The 27,497-nt window shown below is 45.2% G+C and overlaps 1 protein-coding gene and 1 pseudogene across 1 annotated transcript; both read right to left on the bottom strand.

Annotated features, from left to right (window-relative positions):
* Positions 1–1,040: 1,040 nt before the first annotated feature.
* On the bottom strand, positions 1,041–18,831 carry LOC107973590 (WAS/WASL-interacting protein family member 1-like). The gene is made up of 6 exons (XM_054677584.1): positions 18,821–18,831; positions 17,125–17,185; positions 15,730–16,632; positions 11,912–12,095; positions 3,321–3,487; positions 1,041–1,346 (listed from the first exon to the last, which is right to left on the bottom strand). The coding sequence occupies exons 1-6, from the start codon at positions 18,829–18,831 to the stop codon at positions 1,332–1,334; spliced, it is 1,341 nt and encodes a 446-aa protein (XP_054533559.1). The 3' UTR covers positions 1,041–1,331.
* A 7,060-nt stretch (positions 18,832–25,891) lies between these two features.
* On the bottom strand, positions 25,892–27,249 carry LOC107971379 (eukaryotic translation elongation factor 1 epsilon-1-like; annotated as a pseudogene).
* Between the last annotated feature and the right edge of the window lie 248 nt (positions 27,250–27,497).

The raw sequence follows: 27,497 nt of genomic DNA, 5'->3' as shown, positions 1-27,497 counted from the left end.
AGAGGGAGAGGTCATTCAATTCTTATTTAAACGGTGACATTTAATGATTACGGCGGTCAATTCTACTCCTTTCCACATCGCCAGGGTCTGCTTTCTTCACTGTGCGATGCTATAGCCATGTGAGTCATATCAGTGAAAGGAGACGGTGGCAGGCTCGGAATATGGATTAAACACTTGTTGCTAGTACTTGCTGTCAGCATCCTACTGGCTTTTAGCAGGAGCCTACTACAGAGGATGGCATAGCAAACCCTGTGACAACAGCATGGCTTCCCATGTCCCCTGTGTTTCCCACAGGGGGCGACACCAGCCATGCAGAGTGAAGATTGCACCAGGTGGGAGATGCTCCTTGACGTCTCACCTGAGGACTTTTGGGCATGCTCCTCCTCTGAGTGTTGGGGGGCTCTGGCTCAGCACCTGCATTTGCAAGCACTGAAAGTTTACTGAAGAACCAGTTTTCTACAAGCATCCCCCAAAGGTCAAGGCTCCAGACCTATGGAGATCCACTCTGGAGGACGCCTTCAACAGTCAACACCCAAAAAAACCTCCAGGAGGTGAGATGACTCCTGAAGGTCCCCTCCCCGACATTTACTGCCATTCAGAGAGCCGACAGAAACAGCCCACTCCCACCCTCTGCCTTCTCCCAGTTCACACCAGGCTCCCTCACTTCTCCAACGCACGATCCAGAATCTCTGAATTGGATGAGGCCTCAAAGACCATCCAGCCTAGTCCCTTATTTCGCAGATGAGGTTGTGGAGACGTCAGAAGCTGAAGTGGCTTGCTTTGGGTCATGGGTAAGAAAGTGGATTCGACTGGATTCAGTGTCCAGAAAGGTAGCCTCGAAGGGCTGTGCCTGTCCTCCAGAGGAAGCTGAGAGGAGGCCAGACCCCAACAGCCCAGCTGGGACTCCATCCGCTTCCAACCTGGGCCTAAGCCTCAGGAGTGAGTTGAACGGCTCTCCCCGCATGAGAAGACACATAAACTACCCACTAGTGTGGTCAGAGTTGTGACCTGTGAAACTTGGCTAAAAACAACAAGCTACATTTAGTCATTAAGACGTTTATTTCTGCAACTGCTTCCCACATTCCAAATCTATTCAAAAACCTATTCAAATAACTAAAACCTTGTTGGTAACTTTTTTACAACTCCCATGCAGCTTCAGGATGGCCTCGCTAGACACGCACGCAGTCTGAGCACCTGTTCAACCATACTCCACCAAGTCCTGCAATTATTGATGATAAGGCTGCACACAGGCCACCCACGTGCTCTTGACCAAAGCGGATCAGGCAGTCCCAGTCCCTCGCTAGGCATCCATGGGGAAATGTGAAAACACTTCACAAGATCTGGGTCTGGAAGAAAAATAGGCCTTTCATGAGTAGAGAAGAACAATCGAATCAGATGGAAAAGATGGGCAATGTACATCACAAAACTTTCAGTGTATAAGCACAACAAATCCACAGAAATCCATCCAAGTTCATGGAACCTGTGAAACTCATAGAAAGCTTGAAATATAAACTGTCCAACTAAGACAGCCCTAGCTCCAGTCAATAAGAGTAATTTCGCTGGGTTCTCCATGGTCCAGGGCTACTGGAATTCAGAAGACCCTGATATTTACAGCATGGATTGACAGGCTTTGGATATTTTGTTTCTTTTTACTTTTATATTCTTTATTTTGTTTAATTAATTTATTTATATTGAGACAGAGTCTCGCCCTGTTACCCAGGCTGGAGTGCAGTGGTGCCGTCTTGGCTTTGGATATTTTGTTTCTTTTTATTTTTATATTCTTTATTTTGTTTAATTAATTTATTTACATTGAGACAGAGTCTCGCCCTGTTACCCAGGCTGGAGTGCAGTAGTGCAGTCATGGCCCACGGCAGCCTCAACTTCCCGGTTCAAGCAATCCTCCAATCCTCAGCCTCCCAAGTAACTGGGACCATAGGTGTGTGCCACCACGACCGGCTAATTTTATTTTATTTTTTTGTAAAGAGAGGTTCTTATTATATTGCCCAGGCTGGTCTCGAACTCCTGGGTTCAAACGATCTTCCCAGGAGGCCTCAGCCTCCCAAAGTACTGGGATTACAAGCGTGAGCCACTCCGCCAAGCCTGATATTTTATTTGAAAATGCCTAAGCCTCACTTGCAGGACTTTGTAGCAGTTCCCGGCGGTCAGGATACAAAGAGAAACATGAGAAGCCCGGGTCCTTCCGCATTGAAGTTACTTCTTCTCAGGAGAGAACTTCCAACTTTCTTTACACTGTTAACAGAGCCTATAGCGGGTGGCAATCATGACTACATACTTATTCCTTGGGCTCAAAAACAGGGGACATTAACGCGGACCTCCCGGACCTGTGCGGCATGGCCGAGCGCTCCTCTTTCTTTATGCAGTTCTGCGCTGGAACACACGGGGGCAGCAGAGTCTAGCCTGACCCCGAGCAACGTACGGAAATTTTACGGGCACTGCTCAGTTGATAAGCCGGGGCTGGATGATGTGCGCACATGTATTCACTTATACACACATATGTAATACACATATGTAAAATGTATATACTTTTATATTTATATATACTTCATATATAATATGTATTTCATATATATTTCATATATAGTATATACCTATATATTTATATAACCTGTTTTATACATTATATAATATATATTCTTCATGGGGAAGGATTTCTTTACATCCTTCTGGTCTACCCAAAGTTGTCTTTAATAGGCATGTATTTGTTAAATAATCAGAAAAAAAAAGAATTAACTTGAAAGTGGAAGAAAATGCACATTAATGAAAATCCAGCATATATAGAGAGTTTTTCCTCACAAAAATATATTTCAGTTTACAAAATAATTAGTAATGTAAGGACTCTAAGTAACAATCTCTATTCATGACTGTATTAGTCAAATGACTTTTGAGCACCTCATATGTGTATAAGTCACTCTTTTAGTTTCCAAAGATGGCAAGAGAAGTCAGATCTAGTTACTGCCCGCAGTGAGCCCACAGCTGACCAGCCGTGAACCCCAGATAATGACTGTTATATCAGAGGGATGCGCAAAATGCTGTGCAGACAACAGAGACGGAGACCGTGAACTCTACAAGGGCTGAAGTCCATGAGGATCTACAGAGGAGGGGAGGCTGAGGGTTTGTCTTCAAAGGTTAAGTAAGAATTGACCAGTTAAAGTGGCGAGTGGCGTATCAGACAGGGAACAGTCAAGACAAAGTTTATGAAGAGTTGGAAGAAGGAAAAGTTGGCTGGAAGTAGAGTGAAGGCTGAGCCATGGGGAACGGTGGTCTCGCCAGAGAGTGAACAGCCTTGACTTCTAGCTTACACTGCAATGGGATGGCTGGCAGAGGCTGTAGTTGAAGCCATGCCTGGGCTCTGGATACAGCTCTGCCAAGATAGGGCAGATTCGTGGTGGAGTTGGAAGGATAGAAGGGATGAAATATGTTGGTAGGTTCTCTATTCCAGTGACTTTCCAACTTTTTAAACTGCAACCTGCAATAAAGAATACCTTTTACAATGCCACTCAATATACAGAAATATACATGCATGTGTGGTGGACATTCATATAATGCAAACATACATACAATATGTAATGCACTCCGACCTTGTATGGTCTCTATTTCATTAATAGAGAGAGATTTCATAATCCACTAACAGGTCGCATCTTACAGTTTGAAAAATGCATTCTAAAATGGTTTCTCAACCTCATACCTTTGACATTTTGGGCCAGGTGATTGCTGGTTGTGGGAGCTGTCCTGTTCATTGCACAATGTTTAGCAACATACCCGCTAGATGCCACTAGCATCCCCTTCCCAAGTTCTGACAGCCAATAATGTGCCCGGACATTGTCAAATGTGCCCTGGGGTGCAAAACTGCCCCTTTGTTGAATACCACTGCCCTAACCAAAGGGAAATAATCTGGTTTTAGGGGAAGAGGACGTTTGACCTCACATTCAGGAGTGAGTGGCCCTACTTCCATAGGGGGTCACTAACCACCAGCAAGAGAGAAGAAACTGACCAATTTTGAGCATGAATGACGGAGAGGGATCTAGAGTTAGTGGGAGGTCCTAGTGATACACAGATACAAACAGGCATGCTGCAGACCTTGTCACACAGCCAGCGTGCCACCGTGGCCTACCTCAAACCACACCTGCCTGCCTTCCTCTGCCCCAGCCCACCAAGCCTGCCCACCACAGGGCCCTTGCACATCTAGCTCCCTGCAAAACTCTTCATTCCCTCTCCTCCTGCTGGGCTCCTGTGGACCATTGAGTCTCTTAAAGGTCATTTTCCCCAAAAGGCTGTCTCCACTCCCCCAGCCGAATGAAGCTCCCCTGATATGCCTTCAAGACACCCGCTAGTTGTCACTTTGAATACTTACTGCAAAAGGTAGTTATAAGAGTATCTGGGGCCGGGCACAGTGGCTTGCGCCTGTAATCCCAGCACTTTGGGAGGCCGAGGCAGGTGGTTCACAAGGTCAGGAGTTCGATACCAGCCTGGCCAAGATGGTGAAACCCCATCTCTACAAAAAATAGAAAAATTAGCCTGGCGTGGTGGTAGGCACCTGTAATCCCAACTACTCAGGAGGCTGAGGCAGGGGAATCACTGGAACCCAGGAGGCAGAGGTTGCAGTGAGCTGAGATTGCGTCACTGCACTCTAGCCTGGGTGACAGAGCAAGACTCCATCTCAAAAAAAAAAAAAAAGGAGTATTTGGATGATTATTTGCTTGATTTACTTTTTCCCCCTCAAGACTGTGAAAGTCCTGAAAGCAGGGGGTTTGCCTGCTTGGCTCACCCAGAACAACAAGCCGACTTGCTAAATGAGGGAGTGGTACTGCCAGTTGACTTCATTCTTGGTCCTATTTTTATCTGTTTTGAGATTGACATTAATGCGCCTTTGGTGGGCTGGTCTCCTAGGGCTAATTGTCATTTCTTTGCAGTAAGAAATATTGAAAAGCTTTTTAAATAAAATAATGAAAATACGAATTTCTCACAAAGGCTGAGTTTCTAATAACATAATTATTCCAACACTCATCTTGAGACCACATAATTAAGAAACAGTAATACTTGGATTTTTTTTTAATTTGAGAGGTCTACATAAACGATTCTCTGCATGATTCTTTCTTTGATCATTGAAGCTGTCATTTTCTTTTTTCATTCTTAGGAAATCATTCCACATAACAAAATTGAATTTCTTTCAAGCCATAAAATTATTGGAATATAACATCTACCGTAACTTCATCTACATAACATGAAGTATATAATTTCCACTCAAAATTAATTCTCAATGTAAACAAGAATAACAATAAACCAAAATTCACTTATGTTTACTATGAAATAGATTTAACGATCAGGAAGTCCCATGACAAAAAAGGGAGATTCAGTGACGGGAACAGTGATTAAGTTAGCCAAGATGCTCAGCAGTAGGAGAATACACTTTTTTTTCCCACTTGGCAAAGCTTAAATAATTTGTTAAGTGTCAGATTCTGTTCTTATTTTATCAGCCAAAGGAGGCTTGGTTTCCAAGCCGTGTATCCATCAAGAAATTGGAATTCAAGCAAACACATATTTTGAAGTTTGATGCATTGAAGCCAAACACTGTAGAGACAATGATAAATATGATATGGTCCATCTTAAAAATGTTTTTGGTGTTTGTGTGAAACATCCTGTAAGCTGGAATTAAGCAGCAAAGAGCAATGATGCCCAGAAGCTGCAGCCCCGTGTGGCCCCCTAATTCCACAGTAAGACCCCTTATTTGTCTTCGGAATAAAAGATGAGCACACCGCACACATGGTATTGTGTCCCAAGTACATCAACTTTCCATGTTTTGGCGTGGAAACAGGAAACATCTTTACTTCAATTCCATAAAGTAGTTCTCTAAATTTTAGAAATATAAATATGTTTGCCTTTTTGGACCAATATATATATTTCCCCTTGAACTCACTTATTCATCCATTTATTTCACAAATGTATAAGGAGCTTGCCCTGCGCTAGGTGCTGTGATACCTGCTGGAGACACAGTGGTGAAGAGACACAGGACGTCTCAGCACACAGGTGAGACCCACACACGGGCCCCGAGTGCTGTGGGGGCACCAGGCACTCTGCTGAGTGCTTCATGTGCCTCGTCATCAACACAGCAACTCCATGGGGCAGGCACTGCCCTGGCCCTGAAATGAGTGAGGCCAAGGTGTGTAAGTGAACACGTGTTCACTTGCGCTGTGACCAGGTAAAGTCAGAAGTTCAGCCAGCACACACCAGCTGCAAGAACCCGGCTCTGAAGTCCTCATGTGTCACTAGTTCATGAGCTACTGATCACACACATGCAGTCACACAGATAAACAGTCACACCGTGCACAAGCTCTGGGAGGGGGACACACTGCATATGAGACTGTTTCAGATGGCAGTGCCCGGCCTGATGAGGAAGGGCAAGGAAGGCCCCCAGGGGATGCCTTGAGACAGTGTGGAAGGGTGGGTGGGTGGAGTGCATAATATGAAGAGGGAGGGGTCCAAGCTCAGCACAGATGCCAAGAGCCAGACCTTTGAAAATATGTGGCCAAGACGCAGGAGTGCCTGGACACACGGAAGCCAGCTGTTACCAGAGATAGTGACATGCAGGTGAACATCTGGGGAGTAGGAGGTGGGGAAGGGTGTTACAGACAGGACACTACTCAGGACACTGCTCGGCTCTAGATAGTGCAAAGGCGAATTTTCCAAGGTAAATGCACTTTATAAGATCTCAAGTGCCACACAGATTCACAGTCACCCTTATTACAACATGGGGAAATTTTAATCACTGCTAATAGTAGATGCTCAAGTCCTAAGATCTTATGAAACAAGCCAAGAAAGCTACTTCTGATCAATTTCAAGAACAAGTAAAGAGAAAAGCAGGCCATTTGTGTACTGTTTCAAGCAAAAAGCAACAAGATGAATATTCTTCATGTATACATAGCCTTCATAGGCTGAAGGCTCCATCTCAAAATTCCCCTTCACAGCCTAAACCTTCCTCAGCCCCTGAGCTGACCACCCTGCCTATACCATATTTTTGCGTTTTTCAAATCACTGGCAAGTGTTATTTGGGAATTGTGTCATATTGGCTAGTTTTGTGCCACCATGAGGAAGCTTGCAAGGTCTTTGGTAGTCAAGCTGATGACTTACGCTTCCCTAGACCAGCAGCTTTGTCTGGGCACACCCAGACGCGTGCAAACACTTTGAGCACTGAAGGTCCGCAGGCCTCCGCAATCACTGAGCATTTGAGACAACTCTGGGGCCATGCATCCACCAGCTCTCAGTGCAGATCAGAAAAGGAGCCTCACAGAGGCTTCTCATTTATTTTACATTCATTACCCTGCTAATTTCCAAAGCGAGGTGCCTGAAGCTAGCTTAGCAACAAGCAGGCGTGACGGCTGTCCCACGGCTGATTCTGAATGTGCTTTGTCAGTGTGTTTGTTTTTCCTTCGTGCTAACTTTATCTTCAGAACCTATTAAGTTTAATCCCAGCAGTACTAATTAGAGGTGGCAACAACAGAAATCCTCTGCAAGGGCTTTTAGAAATCGACCGCCACTTCAGTAAGAACAGCCATGCTCTTCTTTTCATTCCTTGTCTCTTCCTCGGGCATTCCACAAGGAGCTAAAATCTGGTGTTTAGAGAGCTGAAGGGCACTTATAGAACCAAGCTCTACACCAAGTAAAAAGAGATTTTAAGCATATGTGGATTCAAATGAGAAATCTGTGCAAGTGTGCCACACACCTCTCTTAACCTCATTTGGGGATTTCTGTGCATACTGTACTTAAAACTAAGTAAGATAAGCTGTTTTTAAGGTGTCGTGTCTTGGTGGCGTTGAACCATAATTTTCTGCCTCCTCAGTGGAAGTTCAAGCTTGTGGTCATATAAGGAAATGTAAACTCTGAAACTGAAGAGCTTCACTAGGACTACTAGGGAAGTGCAAGTTTAGGGAAATGAAAGTTGTCTCCAGGGTATGACATCATCTGATGACCTTGTGATGAGCCCATGGTTTATTAAATGTGTTTAAAACACACATAGGGAAGTGAGGGGTGAGAGACGGGGCAGGTTAATAGCAGGGCAGCATTTGGGGGGAAGCCCAGAGCATGAGGCCTGGTTAGCACCATATTCACATGTCCTGTCTTCCTCTCCCACATCGGTTTTCCCTGCTGATGGGGTGGTGACGAAGACCAGATTTGGAGTTGGATCAGGGCCTCACAGACAAAGGGCACCTAAAGCCAACAGCACAGATGTGTCCTATTGGAGAAACACAGCAACTTGTTCTTCTGAGAGACGTACTGCACTGGCTATAGCTGCAAGTCGCCAGTTAGCCTGCTGGACAGCCACAGTTTGATTGGCATGCTCTGGGCTGATGCAGGGGTAACAGAGCTGTCAGTCCAGTGAGGGCATGATCAGTAACACTATTTGCGCCATCATATATTCCATGTAAGACTTCTGTCTTCAATACATCACACCCATAATTAACTCACCATTGAACACATTGATGAATCTGCCCTTACTTCACAAGCCACTTCTCAGTCATTTCCTTACCCTAACACACCCTTTGAGATGCACCTGCACCTCACGAGCTGGCAGCTCGCCTACCCTCTGTGCTTAATATGCTTCTCAGTTTCACCCTTTTCATCTATTCATTGTTCTCTACAGCAAAGCTGAATATACTCGATACAGCAAAGTCATGTCACAGTAAGAATCTAAAGTCCATTAGGAGTAAGTTTTGGGAAACCTCTCCCACCAACCTATATCTAAGCTGAAATGGTTTGGGTCTGTGTCCCTGCCCAAATGTCATGTCAAATTTAATCCCCAAAGTTGGAGGCAGGGCCTGGTGGGAGGTGATTGGATTTTGAGGGTGGATTTCTCCCTTTGCTGCTGTTCTTGTAGCAGAGTTCTCAGGAGATCTAGTTGTTTAAAAGTGTGTGGTGGCCAGGCGCAGTGGTTCATGGCTGCAATCCCAGCACTTTGGGAGGCCAAGGCAGGCAGATCACCTGAGGTCAGGAGTTCAAGACCAGCCTAACATGGAGAAACCCCATCTCTACTAAAAATACAAAATTAGCTGGGCGTGGTGGTGCATGCCTGTAATCCCAGCTACTCAGGAGGCTGAGGCAGGAGAATTGCTTGAACCCAGGAGGCAGATGTTGCGGTGAGCCGAGATTACACCATTGCACTCCAGCCTGGGCAACGAGAGTGAAACTCCGTCTCAAAAAAAAAAACCAAAAAACAACCAAAAAACAAAACATAAAAAAACAAAAACAAAAATTAGCTGGGTGTGGTGGCATGCACCTGTAGTACCAGCTACACGGAAGGTGAAGGCGAAGGTGGGAGAAATGCTTAAGCCAGGAGTTCAAGACTGCAGTGAGCTATGATTGGTGCTGCACTCCAGCCTGTGTGACAGAATGAGACTCTGTCTCATAAAAGGAAAATAAGAAAGAAAGAAAAAAGGAAAGTAATTATAACTGCATTCTGGATGGTCCAAAAGTTAGAGACATAAAAATGCAAAAAAGAGATAAAAATTACGGTGTATGAGATGAAATATAAACTGGATAGGACTAATGTCAGATGAGATACTGCACCAAAAAAGATGAGTGAAATTGAAGACATAGCAACAGAAACTATCCAAAATAAAATGCAGAGATAAAAGAAGGGGAAAATAATAACAGATCATCAGTGAGTTATGGGACAACTTCAAATGGTCTAATATATATGTAACTGGAGTCCTTAAAAAAGAGGATAGGTGGAAACAGAAAAAAAAATGTGAAGAAATAATGGCCAAACTTTTTCCAAATTTGATGTAAACAACAAATACAGAGAACCCAGAAGTTCAATAAACTCCAAACACAAGGCATATAAATAAAATTACACCAAAGCCTGTCACAATTCAATTGCTCAAAATCAGTGATAAGGGTGAAAATAGGAACAAAAGACACATTACATACAGAGGAACAAAGTTAGGATGATCACAGATTTCATGTGGGAAACAATGCAAGCGAGAAGGTAGGGGAGCAACTTCTTTTAATGTACTGAAAGTAAAAACAAACAAAAAAACAACAGCTAAAACTGTGAACCTACAGTTCTATACCTCATAAAAACACCTTTCAAAAATGAAGGCTAAAAATAAAAATAAGAACACTTCAAAAGTAAAATAAATATTTTCCCCAGACTACAGGAGCTGAATACTATAGCAGCAGATCCACACTAGAAGAAATGATTTTTTAAAAAGTTCTTCAGGAAGAAGGAGAATGATGCCAGATAAAATATAAAGACCAAAAAATGAAGACCACTAGAAATGGGAACTATAACGCATAAACATGTGTTTTTCCTGGTTATATAAATCTCTTTGTAAAAGATTACGGACTGAACAAAAATAACAACAGTGTAGCAATGGTATTTTAAGATACATTAAAGTAAAATATTTGACAACAGTAGCCAAAAATACCTGAAGGAGAAAATGGAATATATGTGAAATGGTATAAATCACTTGAAGGTACACTGTGATAAGTTAAATATGTATACTGTGAATCCTAAAGCAACCACTAAAAGAACAGAAAAAGAGCTATGGCTAATAAGCCAAACAAAGAATAAAAAATAAGAATCATAAAAATATTAAACATAGAATCATAAAAATATTAATATTAAAAATATAAAAATAATATTTTTAAATGAAGAAAAAGAAGAAAAGGAGAACAAATTACAGATAGAACAAATAGAAAATACGATGCAATTAAACCTATCCATTTGAATGATTCGATTACATTTTAATGGACTTGTGGGTTATTTTATGTGTATATATGTGTGTATATGTACATATATATAATAACCTACACACATACACACACACACACACACACACAGGTTTTTGTCATGATTTCTGGCTTACAACTCCCATAGTCCTGGTTACAATCTTTTGCTATGATGTTGGGTGCTTTACGCCTCAGGGGCAGGCCTCAGAAAACAATCTCTCTGACCTCTTCCCGCCCTCCTTTCACCTGCCTCAATGCAGGACTCTAATCTTCCCCATCTTTCTGACTGTGGGTCATAAGACCCTTATTACAAAGGGGGTCCTGACCCATAACCTGGAGGAAGGAATGCTGACATCATGAAGCTTCCACAAAAAAACAAGAGAACAGGGTTCAGAGAGCTTCCAGATAGCTGAACATGTGCAGGTTCCTGGAGGGTGGTGTGCCCAGGGAGGGCATGGAAGCTCCACACCCTTTCCCTCTATATCTCATCCTCCGCATCTCTTCATTTGTATCCTTTGTAATATCCTTTATGATAAACTGGTAAATATAAGTATTTCCCTGAGGTCTGTGAACCGTTCTAGCAAATTAATTGGACACAAAGCTGAGGTCATGGGAAACACTTGGTCAGTCAGAAGTTCCAGAGGCCCAGACTTGTGATTGGCATCTAAAGGCTGGGGACGGGGTTGGGAGGGAGGGGAGGCCTGGGGATTGAGTCCTCAACCTGTGGGATCTGAAGCTATCTCCATGTAGTGTCAGACTTGAATGGAGGACACTCAGCTGGTCTCCGCTGCAGAGCCGACTGCTTGCTGGTGGAGAGAAATCCCCACATATATTGGAGTGGCCGAAGGCTTCTGTATTGACCACTGTGTTGGTAACATGTATTGATTGTTGTGTTGTGAGAGAGCATGTTTTCAAGTGTGCTGCTATTATCTCCTATGTAAAAGAAAAGATTACCTATACATAACACGGCTAAGTTTTGTCACTAAATGCTTTTAAAGTATGGAGGAAATATCTTTCCCATTTTCATCAGTCGCCTCAATAATTTTCTCCTCCAGAGACAAAGTCCAAACAAAGCAAAGTTTCAACTCTCAGTCAGGCCACTGGGAAGGGTTTGTTGAATCACATGTCATTGGGGGCAATATACATTCTGAACCCCAGGAATTACCTCCTTCAGTAGTGCTGGCTAGAATCCAAGGGCTCACTGCAGACCAGCCTATTTCATTCATGCAGGAAACACCAATGCTGTAATTAGCCAGGGCTTGCAGCTGCTTGATTTGGTACAGATGTGGTGAGGCAGAGGTGTTAAAAATCATGACTGAGCCATTACTCAGCGGATCAGCTTCCTTGACCTAAACGAAGAGTAAACATGAGGACCGGGCTCATGTTTGGCTCATTCTGGCTATTATATGGAAAGCGACTGTTTCACATGTGTGTTCAAGGTCCAAGCTCAGTTTTTCTACCCAGCAGCATGTTCCCAATTCACAGGCATAAAAAGATTGAACCTCTTCTTGACCAATGCTGACTAGTAACTCACTGGCCCTTCTACAATTATCTGGAAATTATTTCAAAAATTAAGATTTAAAAATATAATTATTGGCTGGGTGTGGTGGCTCATGCCTGTAATCCCAGCACTTTGGGAGGCCAAGGCAGGCAGATCACCTGAGGTTGGGAGTTCGAGACCAACCTAACCAACACGGAGAAACCCTGTCTCTACCAAAAATACAAAATTAGCTAGGCATGGTGGTGCATGCCTGTAATCCCAGCTACTCAGGAGGCTGAGGCAGGAGAACTGCTTGAACCCGGGAGGCGGGAAGTTGCGGTGAGCCGAGATTGTGCCATTGCACTCTAGCCTGGACAGCAAGAGCGAAACTCTATCTCAAAAACAAAAAAACATAATTATTGTTAATTTTTTAAAAATTGTATTCAGCTGTGCATGGTGGCTCATGCCTATAATCCCCACACTCTGAGAGGCTAAGGTGGGAAGATTGCTTGAGCCCAGGAGTTCAAGACCAGCCTGGGCAACATAGTGAGACCCTGTCTCTACAAAAAATAAAAAATTAGCCAGGCATGGTGGTATATGCCTGTGGTCATAGCTACTTGGGAGGCTGAGGTGGGAGGATCACTTGAGCCCGGAAGGTTGAGGTTGCAGTGAGCTGTGATGGTGCCACTGCACTCTAGCCTGGGTGGCAGAATGAGACCCTGCCAAAAAAAAGAAAAAAGAAAGAAAAGAAAAGAATTCCACTCAGCACTTTAATGGGTCAGAATAATTTTCTAAAAGTATTCATTTTTAAAATATGCATGATGTACTTTCAAAAAGCATTTGAAGCCTTTGGAATAAAGCCCACAAGCAACAGAACAACTTAAAAGTTCCCTCTGGGAAGATGTTTACAATATACTGGAATACATGTTACAATATCAGTTTGGAAAAGAAATATTAACATTAAAGAATCTTAAAAGCCTAATTTACTGTAAGGGTTGAGTTTAGCTGCACACACAGCCTCGTCATGAGCTAAGTCCTCATAATGCATTCATTTTTATCCACATTTATATTTATCTTGCTCCATCCTCTCCCTGGCCCTTCAGAGAGCCACCGCTTGCCTCATTTTGCTGCTCAATGGCACCCCCATCAGAGACTGAGCAGAAAGGAAAGACTGGAAAGCCTCGAAATGCTCCTGGTTTGGCAGTTCCAGTTCTATGTGTGCATGTCTTTGTGAGACGTGTAGTGTGTATGTGTGTTGGGGGGCAGAGGGGAATTCCTGGGTTAAAGTGATGCTTAAATTTTATTTACCCATTCTTCTATACTGCTAACAGTGTAGAATCTACACACATATTCTCATTGTCTCTCTCTCTCTCTGTCTCCCCTGTGTGGTCAGCAAAGCACTCAGACCCACAATGTGTAATAGGAAAATCTTAAAATTAGATGAAGAATCTAATTTCCATGTTTAATTTCTTCATACAGCACTCCTTTGTGCTGTAATTCTGCCAGTGAAAATCCCATTCTTTAAGCTTTTCACAAGGTGAGATGTAAAACTGTCAGACATCTCATAGGTAAAGTTCAAAACCAAAAGCAAAAAGTGCAAGAACAATTGGTGAAACTTCTCATTCTTCCAGCTCGGTGGATTTTAAAAGGCCTTTTTATGATTGTCTGATTAAAGTTGATTGTCGGCTACAAAAATTTGTTATTACAGCCTTTTAAAATTTTAGAAAAACAAAAGCACTCCAATTTTTAAGTATTTAACACAAAACTATTGTTCCCATTACTTTCTCCATAGCTCTCACCACATTCACTACCTCCAAGACTATTCACGGCCAGTCCTCACTAGTAGCAACAAATAACAGATTTGCAGCAGATTATGAAAAATGGGGCTGGCAGAAATGCTGAGGAATTTTTGAAGGTTTGGTGGAGGGAGGGGCAGTGGAGAACAGAACTGCTTTAGTTCTTTGCCTGGCTCTTAAAGTTTGTTTCAAATTGCTATGTTGCCCCAAATTATAAATTGCTTATGTAATTTAACGTGCAAAAAGTGGGTGCACTGTTTAAGAATTTTTCATTTGAGTAAATGAGCTTTCAAAGGAAAATCTCAAAGGAAAAACTTTTAAGTAACTTACTTGACTATAAACTGAGCTTTCCAGGTATTCCTAAAAAATATCTTTGACTGTAATAGGTGAAGGCTAGTCAAGTGCATTCTCGATCAAAAGAGAGAAAATCTACATGCTGAATGGAAATAGAAACCTTTTAGCTAAGAGAAAATACTTGGAATGTGTTTATTTAGCATTTTTCCCCTTTCTTTTTCTTTTGGGTAAAGCCTGGTAAGTTTATTCCAGCCTCCTCAAGAAGTGCATCAGCGATCAAACTTGAAATCTGTTCATCACTCACTCCCCAAATAAGCTGTTCAAGCAGAATGAAACCGACCTTCCTTGCCTCCACGTATCAGTCCAGCAGCTTGTATTAAAATGCCTGGAACAAGCCGGGCGCGGTGGCTCACGACTGTAATCCCAGAACTTTGGGAGGCCAAGGAGAGCAGATCACGAGGTCAAGAGATCGAGACCATCCTGGCCAACATGGTGAAACCCCGTCTCTACTAAAAATACAAAAATTAGCCGGACGTGGTAGCGCGCGTCTATAGTCTCAGCTACTCGGGAGGCTGAGGCAGGAGAATCGCTTGAACCCGGGAGGCGGAGACTGCAGTAAGCCGAGATCGCGCCGCTGCACTCCAGCCTGGCGACACAGCGAGGCTCGGTCTCAAATTAAAAAAAAAAAAGCCTGTAACAACACTTCGCTGAATCCAGATAAACGTAAACGCTGCCGAGCACTGTAAGTTCGGTTCTGCCATAACAGGAGTGAAAAGAACGCTCCCCTTTTCCCACACTCTCTGGGTGCCCCTAAAAAGGGATACTAATAATGCCCGTAAGGGCCCATTGGGAGCAGCCAGGACTGCCGTCCCCCCCTGGCCGGTCGCTCGGCCTCAGTCTATCGCGGCTCCCGGACTGCGACTCCGACTCCCGCAGCCCGTTCGTTCGCCCCGCGCCGGTCCCTCGGGAGACCGGATCTGTGGCCCCCGGAACTCCGGCCAGAGCGGGGCCCCACCATGCAACTCTAGTGGAAAGTTCTCGTCGCATTCCAGACCAGACCTGCTACCTACGTTCCACACTCGTAGGAACTTCAGGACTTGCAGCGCGCCCGGCCGAGCTCGATTTCCTCCTCTGCGGTGAAGAGGGGAGCCTGCAACGCCGACCCCGACCCGGCTTCACCACGATGCGCACCCACAAGCCAGGCTGGGTACCCTCGGGACGCTTGAGGCGCCGCGGTCAGTGGACGGTAGGTTCGCCTACGCCCCCTTCTCTGGCAGCGCAGTGGGTGGAGGGTGTTTGCAAACTTGTCCAGCAGCCAGGCGCGCCCCTGTGGACGCGCTCCCTCCCCAGAGGCCCCTGCTTCCTCCCGGGAGCCCCCACCCCATCGCCTGGCCCCCAGCCGGGCGCACTCACCTCTACGCCAGAGCGCGGGGAGGAAGAGGCCCAGCAGCAGCGGCAGCGGGGCCGGCCCCATCCCGGGGCTGCGGATCTGTAATTTCTCTCCGGACGGATGGACAGATGGACGTCCCGAACCTGTCCTGTCGCCGGCCAAGCGCGCCAGCGAAGCTCCCTGTCCAGGCGGCCCGGGCAGTGAGTGCCGAGTGGCGGAGCCAAGCGGCCGGCGGGAGGTGCCGAGGGCTGGAAGGGGCGGGCCGGGGGCCGAGCCGAGGCCGACCGGGGCTGGAGGAGAGGAGCGGGCAGGGGGGCGAGTCCCGGCGGGCCCAGCAGGTTGGGGTGGGAGGGGGCGGGAGGACGAGGGGGAGGCGTAAAGGGGAAAGGGAGGGGGTTGGAGAGAAGGGGCGGGCCGAAGGCCACCGCTGGGCGGACGGCGGGGAAGGGGGCGGAGAGGAAGGGGAGGGGGCTGAGAGACCCGGAGGGAGCTGGAAAGAGAAGTGAAGGGGAGGGGTGGACTGGAGGTCCACAGCAGAAGGCTCTGGCCGCTGCGCGGGTCCGGAGCCCCACACGTGTGGGTGGGAGATAGGGAAGGACAGAAGGTGGGAGAGGAGTAGAGGATGCCCGAGGCAGCCCCCAGACCCAAGAGGAGGGTCCAGAGGCACCCCCGCATTCCAGGCTTGGCTGACACGGAAAACCCTGGCCGCGCCGCTCCCAGAGGCCGAGGCCACGGCGGCAGCGCCCCCTGCCGAGCGCTCCTCCACATCCATTCCGCCCCCTGCCGAGCGCTCCTCCACATCCATTCCGCCCCCTGCCGAGCGCTCCTCCACATCCATTCCGCCCCCTGCCGAGCGCTCCTCCACATCCATTCCGCTCGCCGCCGAGCGCCTCCTGGGTACCCGGCCCGAGGTGCGCGACACGGCCCTGGCGTCGAGGAGCTCACCTCCCCAGGGGGAGGGGTTCCTGGGAAAGGACGCTTTGCCGTGGCTCCGTGACGAGCCAGAGAGAGGTGACACTCAAGGAGGGAGATGAACGTGAATGACAAAGTGCAGAGCAGGAGTGGGGAGAGGGGGAACCACAGCACGTTACTCTCATGGACCTCCACAAGGTGTGCAGGGTCCAAGAGGCAGTAGCAGAGAGTGAATCGTAAGAGAAATGTAACTACTTACGCTAATAATGGCAACAGTAACTTAATTTATATACGTAGTTTCTTAAAGGTAACACTTTTAGAATGAATGTATTTTAATGTGGTCCCTTTAACAACATAACATGAGCCCGCTCCTCAAATCTCCCTAAACCTATCAGTGGTTCCTGCTGTCTCTGCATAAGCCAAGGTTCTGCAGTGGTCTACGAGGTTCTACGTGACCTGGTCCCCTTTCCTCTTTGGCCTCATCTCCTTACGCCTCTTCAATTTACGTTGGTCTCGTCAAGCGGTCCCTTGACCCCTACACTGGCTGGACACTTCCCGTAGATTTGGCTACGGGAAGGAGACAGGCAGCCCAGATGGGTTTAGACAGGTTATTACTTACACCGACAGCAAAAGCAAAATGAGTGTGGTGTCAGCTCCATGCATCCTTAGGCCTACAAGATAACACCAAACTGGAAGGGTCAGTGTTATCCTATGGGTCTACATAATTTAACAAAAATAAATAAATAAATAAATAAGACAACATGAGCCCTGCCGCTGAGTAGCCAAGTCTAAATTACACCAAGCAGTTTTATAGACTTCACAGGAGCCTGCCGCTGTATGCTTGGAGGGAAGCGGGCTGGGCGGTGGAGGGAGGGATATGGAAAGTCCTGCAGTCAACTGAAACGTTGGAGAAGGAAGAGAAATGGCCTTGCAGCAGTCTCCCATGGGGTAGGGATAGGAAACTGCCTACCAGTGGCTCCTCACCAGGCTTACCTATCCCTGCTTTAGGGGAAATCACAGGGCAGTCCAACAAGACTTGGGTCAGACCGTGGTCATACCTTGCCTACATGGCCTCGAGAGATGTGCAAGATTGCCAAGGACACCTCGGCAGAGCTGTTCTCCTGCAATTTCCTTGCTATTGCTCACATATACCAAGCACTCCTCCACCCAAAGGTTTGCACTGGCTGTTCTCTCTGCCTGAAATGCTCTTCCCCTAGACACACAGCTTCCCAGTTGGCTCTCCTCCAAGTCAGCTCAAATCTCACTTTCTTGTTGAGGCCTGCCGTGTACAATACTCTCCAGCTATCCACCGGTGTTTGATTTACCACCCCAAACGTAGTGGGAGTAAAATGTCAGCCATTTTATTAGATTCCTGAATTCTGTGGATCGGAGGTTTGGACAGAGCACAGGGGAAATAGGTTGTCCTTGCTCCTCCATATCTGCCTGGGACCTTAGGCTCAAATGGTTGGGGATTAGAATCATGTAAAGTAAATTATAACCTGCGGGCCTATGGCTTCTTTTTGCAAATAATCGTTATCGAAACACAGTCATTCATGTTGGTAATTGTGACAGAGATTATGTGGCCCACAAAGCCATGCAATCTGGCCCTTTAGATAAAAAGTTGGCTAACCCCGATCTCAAGGCTCATTCACTCACATAGCTGCCATCTGCACTGGGATGACTTGGGCACTAGGGCTGCAGACTAACTGGAGCACCTAAACTAGGCTTCTCCATGGTGGCCTTGGAGTAGCTGGAAGTCTTGCATGGCAGCTCAGGGCTCCAAGAGCAAGCATTCCAGTAAACAAGGAGGAAGCTTCGTGGCCTTTTATGTCCTAGCCTCGGAGGTCACATAACTCCACCCTACTCTCTTGATGGAAGCAGTCACAACCCCACCCTCATGGGGAGGAGCCATAGAGGTTCAAGCCCAACCTCTTGAAGATAGAAGTGTCAAAGAAGTTGCAGTTATGCTTTTAAAAATCTGCAAATGCCAAAATTTAGCTGAACTGAGATGTCAGCTCTACAATGTTAATTTTGTACTTGTGCGTCCAAATGATATTGCAATTTAATGTCCTAATTATTCAAGTGATCAGACTACATGTAGGAAAATATGAGCGACAAACAAACAAACAAAAAACAACCCGGACCCCATATTACATAACTAGTTCCAAGGCTGTTGTGCAACTTCAACAAGAAGACACTTACCTGGAACCCATTCTCCAATGCCCACTGTGTCTCCTGTGTCAGCTAAGACTCTGTGCTACAAGTAGGAGCCCCTACTGTTTAATACCTAAGAAAAAGAGAGAATGTTAAAGGCCTGCTGCAGTGTTCATCTAAGGGCTAGGGAAGATTACCCCCACTGATTCAAGTGTGAAAGAGCTGTAACCAAGGTAAAGTGGCATTGTGGTCACAATCTATGTGTCAAACATGTTCAACGTATCAGTGACAGGACTTGAGGCTTCCAATTGAAGGTCCCATAGGAGCGCGCCAGGCCCCACACAAATGAAATGTGTGAAGACGTAGTCCTCAATGACCCTATGTCTAAACCCATACCTTGCTTCTCTTTGTCCTCTTACCCCTGTCCCCTACCCCTTTCAGCTCTGTCTACAGCTATACCTGTAATTTATTTCCCCCTCCTGCCTCTAGTCTACCATGTAGACCCCCCAGTTCACCTCCCTCAGAAATCTTCTATCCCATCAGCTGGGTACAGTGGCTTACACCTGTAATCCCAACACTTTGGGGGGCCAAGGTGGGCAGATTACTTGAGGTCGGGAGTTCGAGACCAGCCTGGTCAACATGGTGAAACACTGTCTCTACTAAAAATACAAAAATTAGCTGGCTGTGGTGGCGCATGCCTGTAATCCCAGCTGAGGCAGGAGAATTGTTTGAACCTGGGAGGCAGAGGTTGCAGTGAGCTAAGATGGTGCCACTGCACTCCAGCCTGGGCAACAGAGAGAAAGACTCCGTCTCAAAAAAAAAAAAAAAAAAAAAGCAATCTTCAGACCACTTTGGCACTTCGGACCACTTTGGCACTCACTCACCCAGCAGCTAGCATCCATACCACAATACTCTAGTAACAGCAGCCTGGTTTTCCTTTGGTGAACCATGCTTCCTACACTCACCTCCCTGTCCCTGGGTCTGGATGTGAGATTCTCTTTGCTGTCTTAAGACCATTATGTGTCCCTACTCTCTAGTCTCTGGCTTTGACTCTGATGTCATTAGACTAGACCAGCCCTGCTTGCTGCAGCCACGTAGAGACTCCTGAGTCTCTCCTAATTCTCTGAAGATGCAGTGCCTGCATCACGGCCACTCCCTTTACACTATCCCTGCCATGACTTTTGGTAGTTTCGGTACCTTATAAATGGTATTTCAACACCACAGCTTCTAAACCCCTTGACCTCTTGTCCTTCATTCAGTATTCTGAGCAATATATTAGAAATGTAAGTGCCAAGTTCTTAAAATTTGCTGGATAACTGGAATGGTGCCCGTAAGAAAAGTCAACTCATAATGCCAAAAATCTTGAGGGAAGTACAAGCATCTTGTAGTTTCTTGCATAACACAGACAGTGCATGGAAGAGACCCTGTTCAATGTGCTGAACAACATAATGGGAGTATAGGTTTAAGGCCTTTGGGGGCATATATTTTAGGTAATGTAAACCATTTGAAATATTGAATCAAACACACATACACAAGTGCAGTCATATAATTGCCTTTTTTTTTTTTTTTTTTTGAGACCGAATCTTGCTCTGTCACCAGGCTGTTGTGCAGTGGCGTGATCTTGGCTTACTGCAACCTCCGCCTCCCAGATTCAAGCGATTCTCCTGCCTCAACCTCCCGAGTAGCTGGGACTATAGGTGTGTGCCACCACACCCAGCTAATTTTTGTATTTTTAGTAGAGACGTGGTTTCACCATGTTGGCCAGGATGGCCTCCATCTCTTGACCTCATGATCCACCTGCCTCAGCATCCCAAAGTGCTGGGATTACAGGTGTGAGCCACTGCGCCTGGCCAGTTGTATAATCATTAAGTGGAAGTTAAACGGTTTCACTGCTAAAAAATTACTGACCAGATCCAACATCTCGAGTTTGTTACAGCAAGAGGACACACTATAGCAAAAAGCAGTAAAGTAAGAATAAGCATCTCAGTCAAAGGCTATTCATGGCCAGATAGGCCAGGTGCCAGCTCCTTTGTCCTAATTTCTGTAAGGAACGTGGCAGGATGCACTTTCTCTGTTGGATCAAAAACCATTGATGTGTGCATGGAACACCTCGGAAACGGGATCCAAAATGGAGTCTCAGCTGCGGATTTTTATATTTTGCTGGTCATCGGCATAGTCTTCAGGCATAACCAGCCTCAACAGCAGAGCCCTGTGGCAGGGGGTGGAGGGGTCTCGCTGAGATCAGGTGCAAATCATTTATCTCATTGTTTTCGAAAAGCAAAGTTGATGGTAGTACAAGTTTCCCTGAAGCTCCTCAGACTGATGGTTAAAAAGCAACATTATTAATCAATATGCTTCATGCTCTTGGCCAGGGGTCATTGCCATGCAGGAACTTTAAAACAGTTCAAGCTAATTTCAGGCCTGCTGGAATTAACCCTCACAGTACAATCGCTTTTATAGTTGTTGTAAAGTGAAATAGTACAAGTAAAACACTCCATTCAGCACAGTGAACACGATACTGGAATAAAGTATTTCCTTTAGTGGTTTCTTGGAGTGTCTTTCAAGATAATCCATCCAATAGGCTGAAAAACTCATTGGAAGTAAAATCTCACTCTCATCCCATTGGAAATGGGGCAGCACCATTTAAAGATGCTCCTCATTGTGTTGAACAAGGTACAGAAGGCCAATTGTTGAGCTTTTATAGTTGGTGGGTAAGTGACAACCCATTTAGCATCCTGGAAGAGGCATAAGAAGTGTATCTAAGTGTTACAGTTTGTTAGAAAAATGAGCTAGGGCCAGGTGCGGTGGCTCACGCCTGTAATCCCAGCAGTTTGGGAGGCCAAGGCGGGCAGACCATGAGATCAGGAGATGGAGACCATCCTGGCTAACGTGGCGAAACCCCATCTCCACTAAAAATACCAAAAAAATTAGCCAGGCGTGGTGGCACATGCCTGTAGTCCCAGCTATTCAGGAGGCTGAGACAGGAGAATTGCTTGAACCTGGGAAGCGAAGGTTTCAGTGAACCAAGATGGCACCACTGCACTCCGGCTGGGGTGACAGAGCGAGACTCCGTCTCAAAAAAAAAAAAGAAAAATGAGCTAGTGGGCTAGGCATGGTGGCTAATGACTGTAATCCCAGAACTTTGGGAGGCCAAGGAGGGCAGATCACCTGAGGTCAGGAGTTAGAGACCAGCCTAGCTAACATGGTGAAACCCTGTATCTACTAAAAAAAATTAAAAAAATTAGCTGGGCATGGTGGTGCATGCCTGTAGTCCTAGCTACTCGGGAGGCTGAGGCAGGAGAATCACTTGAACCTGGGAGGTGAGGTTGCAGTGGGCTGAGATCACACCACTGCACTCCGTCCTGGACCACAGAGCAAGACTCTATCTCAAAAAAAAAAAAAAAATGAGATAGTGTATTTTTTCACTGTGCTGAGAAGTACAATGGAAGTTGCCTTGTCTGGCACTTGTGTCTGTTATGGAATTGAGAGTTCTGTCATGATACTTCCTTTAACATGCTCAACCACATACTAGGAGGCCAAGAGCCCAGTTTTTGAAATTGTTGGGGTGTAATGATGGAGAACCTAGGACATTTCATTCCATGTGCTGAACAACAGACTGGAAATACTAGTATCCAGCTTATGTAATTTGTTGGGGGGAGGTTGGGGAGGCAAAGTCAGGTTGTGTGTTTAAAAGGCTCAAATCACCACAATCAACTGCATATGGGAAGTACAATTATTAGAGCATGTAGAGGCTGCATTTCGAGAGGTGAACAATAAAGTGGAAGGATCAGTGTCTAGCCCTTATAGCTTTTGGAAACTTGAGATAGTATAGGTACAAAACTCCTTTCACTATGCTGAACAGTATCTATGATGTACAAATGTTTAAACATTAGGGTTCACTGGGGCACTGAAATGATGCTTAGAGGGGTCTCAAGTCAGCATAAAGCCATACTGGAAATACAAAGTCTAGCACTTGAAGATTGAGGGAAAGTGAGATGGTGGATGTAGGCTGGGCACAGTGGCTCATGCCTGTAATCCCAGCACTATGGGAGGCTGAGGCAGGCAGATGCTTGAGCCCAGGAGTTCGAGACCAGCCCAGGCAACATGGTGAAACTCCGTCTCTACAAAAAATACAAAAATTAGCCAGGCATGGTGGTGCATACCTGTGGTCCCAGCTACTCAGGAGGCTGAGATGGGAGGATCGCTTGAGCCCAGGAGGTCGAGGTTGCAGTGAGCCAAGATTGTGCCACTGTACTCCAGCCTGGGTAATAAAGCAAGACTCTGTCTTTAAAAAAAAAACAAAAAGAGAGAGAGATGGCTGCTGAGACCAGCTCGGTCATGGAGACCACAACCCAGTGGGGCTAGAGGAATTAAAGACACACACACAGAAATATAGGGTGTGGAGTGGGAAATCAGGGGCCTCACAGCCTTTGGAGCTGAGAGCCCCGAACAGAGTTTGACCCACATATTTATTGACAGCAAGCCAGTGATAAGCATTATTTCTATAGATTATAAATTAACTAAAAGTATTCCTTATGGGAAACAAAGGGATGCCTCGAAATAAAGGGATGGGCTCTGGCTACTTATCTGCAGCATGAACATGTCCTTAAGGCACAGATAGCTCACGCTATTGTTTGTGGTTTAAGTAAGTAGTTTTCTGCCCTGGGTGGGTCAGATGTGTTCCTTGCCCTCATTCTGGTAAACCTACAACCTTCCAGCGTGGGCGTCAAGGCCATCACGAGCATGTCACCATGCTGCAGAGATTTTGTTTGTGGCTAGTTTTGGGACCAGTTTATGGCCAGATTTTGGGGCCTGTTCCCAAGAGATGGCAGATGTAGAAGACTCCATTCAGCATGCTGAAGAACATACCAGAAGCACAGAGGTCTAGGTTTTGTAGTTTATTGGGAAACTGCACTTATAATTTATTGGGAAACCACATAATGCCTGTAAGCAACTCCATTTAGTTTCTTGAGCAAAATACAGTAGTCTAAGTGCTTTGTCTTTGTAGTTTTAGAGGAGTTGAGATGGCGCATACAAAAGGATTCCATTCTACCTGCCAAAACCATCTTGGAAATAAGTTTCTTCTTCTTATAGTTTGTTGGAGAAATGGAGATGTTACACATAAGAGATTCCATTTGCTGTACAACACACTGAAATTAGAGGTCTGGCTCTTGTCATTTCCTGGGAATGGCTGGTGATTTGGTGATCTGTCAGGTGGCAGACAACAGGAAATCAACTGATAATAATTTTTTTTTTTTTTTTGAGACAGAGTCTTGCTCTGCCCAGGCTGGAGTGCAGTGGCAAGATCTCAGCTCACTGCAACCTCTGCCATGTGGGTTCAAGCGATACTTCTGTCTCAGTCTCCCGAGTAGCTGGGACTACAGGCACGAGCCACTATGTCCGGCTAAATTTTTGTATTTTTAGTAGAGACGCGGTTTCACCATGTTGGCTAGGCTGGTCTCGAACTCCTAATCTCTGGTGATCTGCCACCTCGGTCTCCCAAAATGCTGGGATTACAGGCATGAGCCAATGCACTGAGCTCAATAATGACTCTTTTTTTTTTTTTTTTTTTTTGAGACGGAGTCTCCTCTGTCACCCAGGCTGGAGTGCAGTGGTGCGATCTTGGCTCACTGCAAGCTCCTGGCATTCTTTATGGTATTTCTCTTGTTTGCTTGCCACTAGGAGCACAATTATGTCAAAGAAAGAAAGAAAGGAGAAAAGGAAGGCAGGAAGGAAGGGAGGAAGGGGAAAAAATTAAAAAAAAAATGTGTGTGCATGATGGAGCTGCTGCTAGATTGGTGAGTTTTTGAGTTCTGAATTTCCTTTGGACCTGTGGCCGAGGTTGTAAAACCTAAGCTTGTGGTTGTTTTTGTGTGTAAAAATTAAAAATAAAAAGCCTTTTCCCTTCCTCATAATAGCAAGGTATAGTAATTAATCTTTTATAATATCTTGTTTGTAACTCTTTCTGTCTGTTTCTCAACTTTGGAGACAGATAGGTCACAAACCTATATGTGCCATCTAGGGGTATCTAGTGTAGACACACAGAATTTTTTTTTTTGTTTTTGTTTTGAGACAAAGTCTCGCTCTTGTTCCCCAGGCTAGAGTGCAATGGCGTCATCTCAGCTCACTGCAACCTCTGCCTCCTGGGTTCAAGCAATTCTCCTGCCTCAGCCTCCTGAGTAGCTGGGATTACAGGCGCCTGCCACTGTGCCTGGCTAATTTTTTTTTTGTATTTTTAGTAGAGATGGGGATTTCACCATGTTGGCCAGGCTGGTCTCAAACTCCTGACCTCAGGTGATCCACCCGCCTTGGCCTCCCAAAGTGCTGGGATTACAGGCGTGAGCCACTGTGCCTGGCCTTGTTTTTTTTCTTTCTTTCTTTTAATCACAGTTCTTAACAAACTTCCATAAATACCCAAAAGGGGAAAAGAAATTTGAGAATATGAAAGAGGTTAATAAATAGCCAAATATGTCAACCATTGAAAGGACACCTATTTTTTTTTTAGATTAAACCACTGATTTGCAACTTTTATTGAAATAAATGTCATTTGTTAAAAACAAGGTTAATTTTGTAACTTGATCTCAACTTGTTTTTTTAATAGCAGTTAAATTTTTACATAAAACATTGCAAAACTTCAACTAAAGGCCGGGCGTGGTGGCTCACGCCTGTAATCTCAGCACTTTGGGAGGCTGAGATGGGCAGATCACGAGGTCAGGAGATCAAGACCATCCTGGCTAACATGGTGAAACCCCGTCTCTACTAAAAATACAAAAAATTAGCCAGGCGTGGTGGTGGGTACCTGTAGTCCCAGCTACTTGGGAGGCTGAGGCAGGAGAATGCGTGAACCCGGGAGGCAGTGCTTGCAGTGAGCTGAGATCGCGCCACTGCACTCCAGCCTGGGAGACAGAGCGAGACTCCGTCTCAAAAAAAAAAAAACAAAAAAAAAACCTTCAACTAAAGAACAAATAAAACATTCAGACACAAGTTGACACTTTAAAAATTCTATAGATTTCAACAAATAATGAATGACTGTATATTAATTTATATTAGTCCTGTGGTCAGAATACATTTTCCAGTTAAAACATTTTTAATACATCTTCTGTACGGCACGGATAGCTTCTAGTGGGAATTAGTGTATAGTCTGTTCTTGATGAAGACAACGCTAGACAGATGTTGCCTGATATCTGGATAATGCTGAATGTGACAAAACCAGCGAGATGAGACGCATTAAGATATTTCTTCTTTTCTTGAACTGTCAGGTCAACTATAAAGCGATGAAGTCCATAGTACAATAGGATATCTGCAAAGGTAGTTATATCCTATAAGGTAGACTTTATCTTCAAGATATGAAATAAGATCCTTCAACAGGGTGTGGGCTGGGCATGGTGGCTCACGCCTGTAATCCCAGCACTTTGGGAGGCTGAGGTGGGCGGATCACAAGGTCAGGAGATCGAGACCATCCTGGCTAACATGGTGAAACCCTGTCTCTAATAAAAAAAATACAAAAAAGTTAGCCGGGCGTTGTTGGCGGGCGCCTGTAGTCCCAGCTATTCGGGAGGCTGAGGCAGGAGAATGGCGTGAACCCAGGAGGCAGAGCTTGCAGTGAGCAGAGGTAGCGCCACTGCACTCCAGCCTGGGCGACAGAGCGAGACTCCGTCTCAAAAAAAAAAAACAAAAAAAAAAAAACAGTGTGTGGCTATCATTTTTACTGGAGTGACTCTGTATTGTAACCATTGCTGAACTATTGCTTTTTCTTCTGCAGTACTCCCTAGCAAATATCCTTTGTTAGCTTGCTTGACTAGATGAGCTGCTATAGTAGTCAATCCTCTTAGACTTGGACCATTGTTTGTTTGAAGAACCGGAATCTGTCACTCGTCCTGAGCACTTTATTTATTATTCCCCTTACTCAGTCCCAGGGACTTCTCTAGTAGTGACAACTTGGCGGCTGCCGCCATCTTCTGGCGGTAGCTCCTGGAAGAGACCAACGTTTAACTTTTTGAGAACCTGTCAAACTGTTTTACCAAGCGGCTGCACCATTTTACATTCCTATCAATTATGTACAAGGGGTCAAATAACTCCAAATCTTCATAAACACTTGTTATTGTCTGTCTTTTTGATTATAGCTATCCTACTGGGTGTGAAGTGGTTTTGGCTTACATTTCCCTAATGACTAATGATGTTGGTCATCTTTTATCGTCCTTTTTGGCCACTTGTATAATATATTTTTGGCAAAATGTCTGTTCAAATCCTCTGCCCATTTTTAGACTGGGTTGTCTTTTTATGTTGAGTTGTAAGACTTCTTCACATATTCTGGATAACAGACTCTTATCAGATTATTTGCAAATCTTTTCTCCCATTCTGTGAGTTGTCTTTTCACTTTCTTGACAATACCTTTGAAGCACAAAATTTAAAACTTTTCTCCAACTTATCAATTTTTTTCCTAGGTTCCTTGTGCTTTAGGTACCATATTTAAGACATCATTGCCTAATCCAAGGTTATGAAGATTTACAGCTATGTTTTCTTCTAAGTGTATAGCTTTACTCTTTTTTTTTTTTTTTTTTTTTTTGAGATGAAGTCTCGCTCTTGTACCCCAGGCTGGAGTGCAATGGCGTGATCTCGACTCATTACAACCGCCGCTTCCCAGGTTCAAGTGATTCTCCTGTCTCAGCCTCCTGAGTAGCTGGGATTACAGGCACCTGCCACCACGCCTGGCTATTTTATTTAT

Source organism: Pan troglodytes, chromosome 12, assembly GCF_028858775.2.
Source record: "Pan troglodytes isolate AG18354 chromosome 12, NHGRI_mPanTro3-v2.0_pri, whole genome shotgun sequence".
In the NCBI taxonomy this organism is placed as follows: domain Eukaryota; kingdom Metazoa; phylum Chordata; class Mammalia; order Primates; family Hominidae; genus Pan; species Pan troglodytes.
Note: the sequence above shows the minus strand (reverse complement) of the source record. Positions and strands in the feature narration are given on the sequence as shown.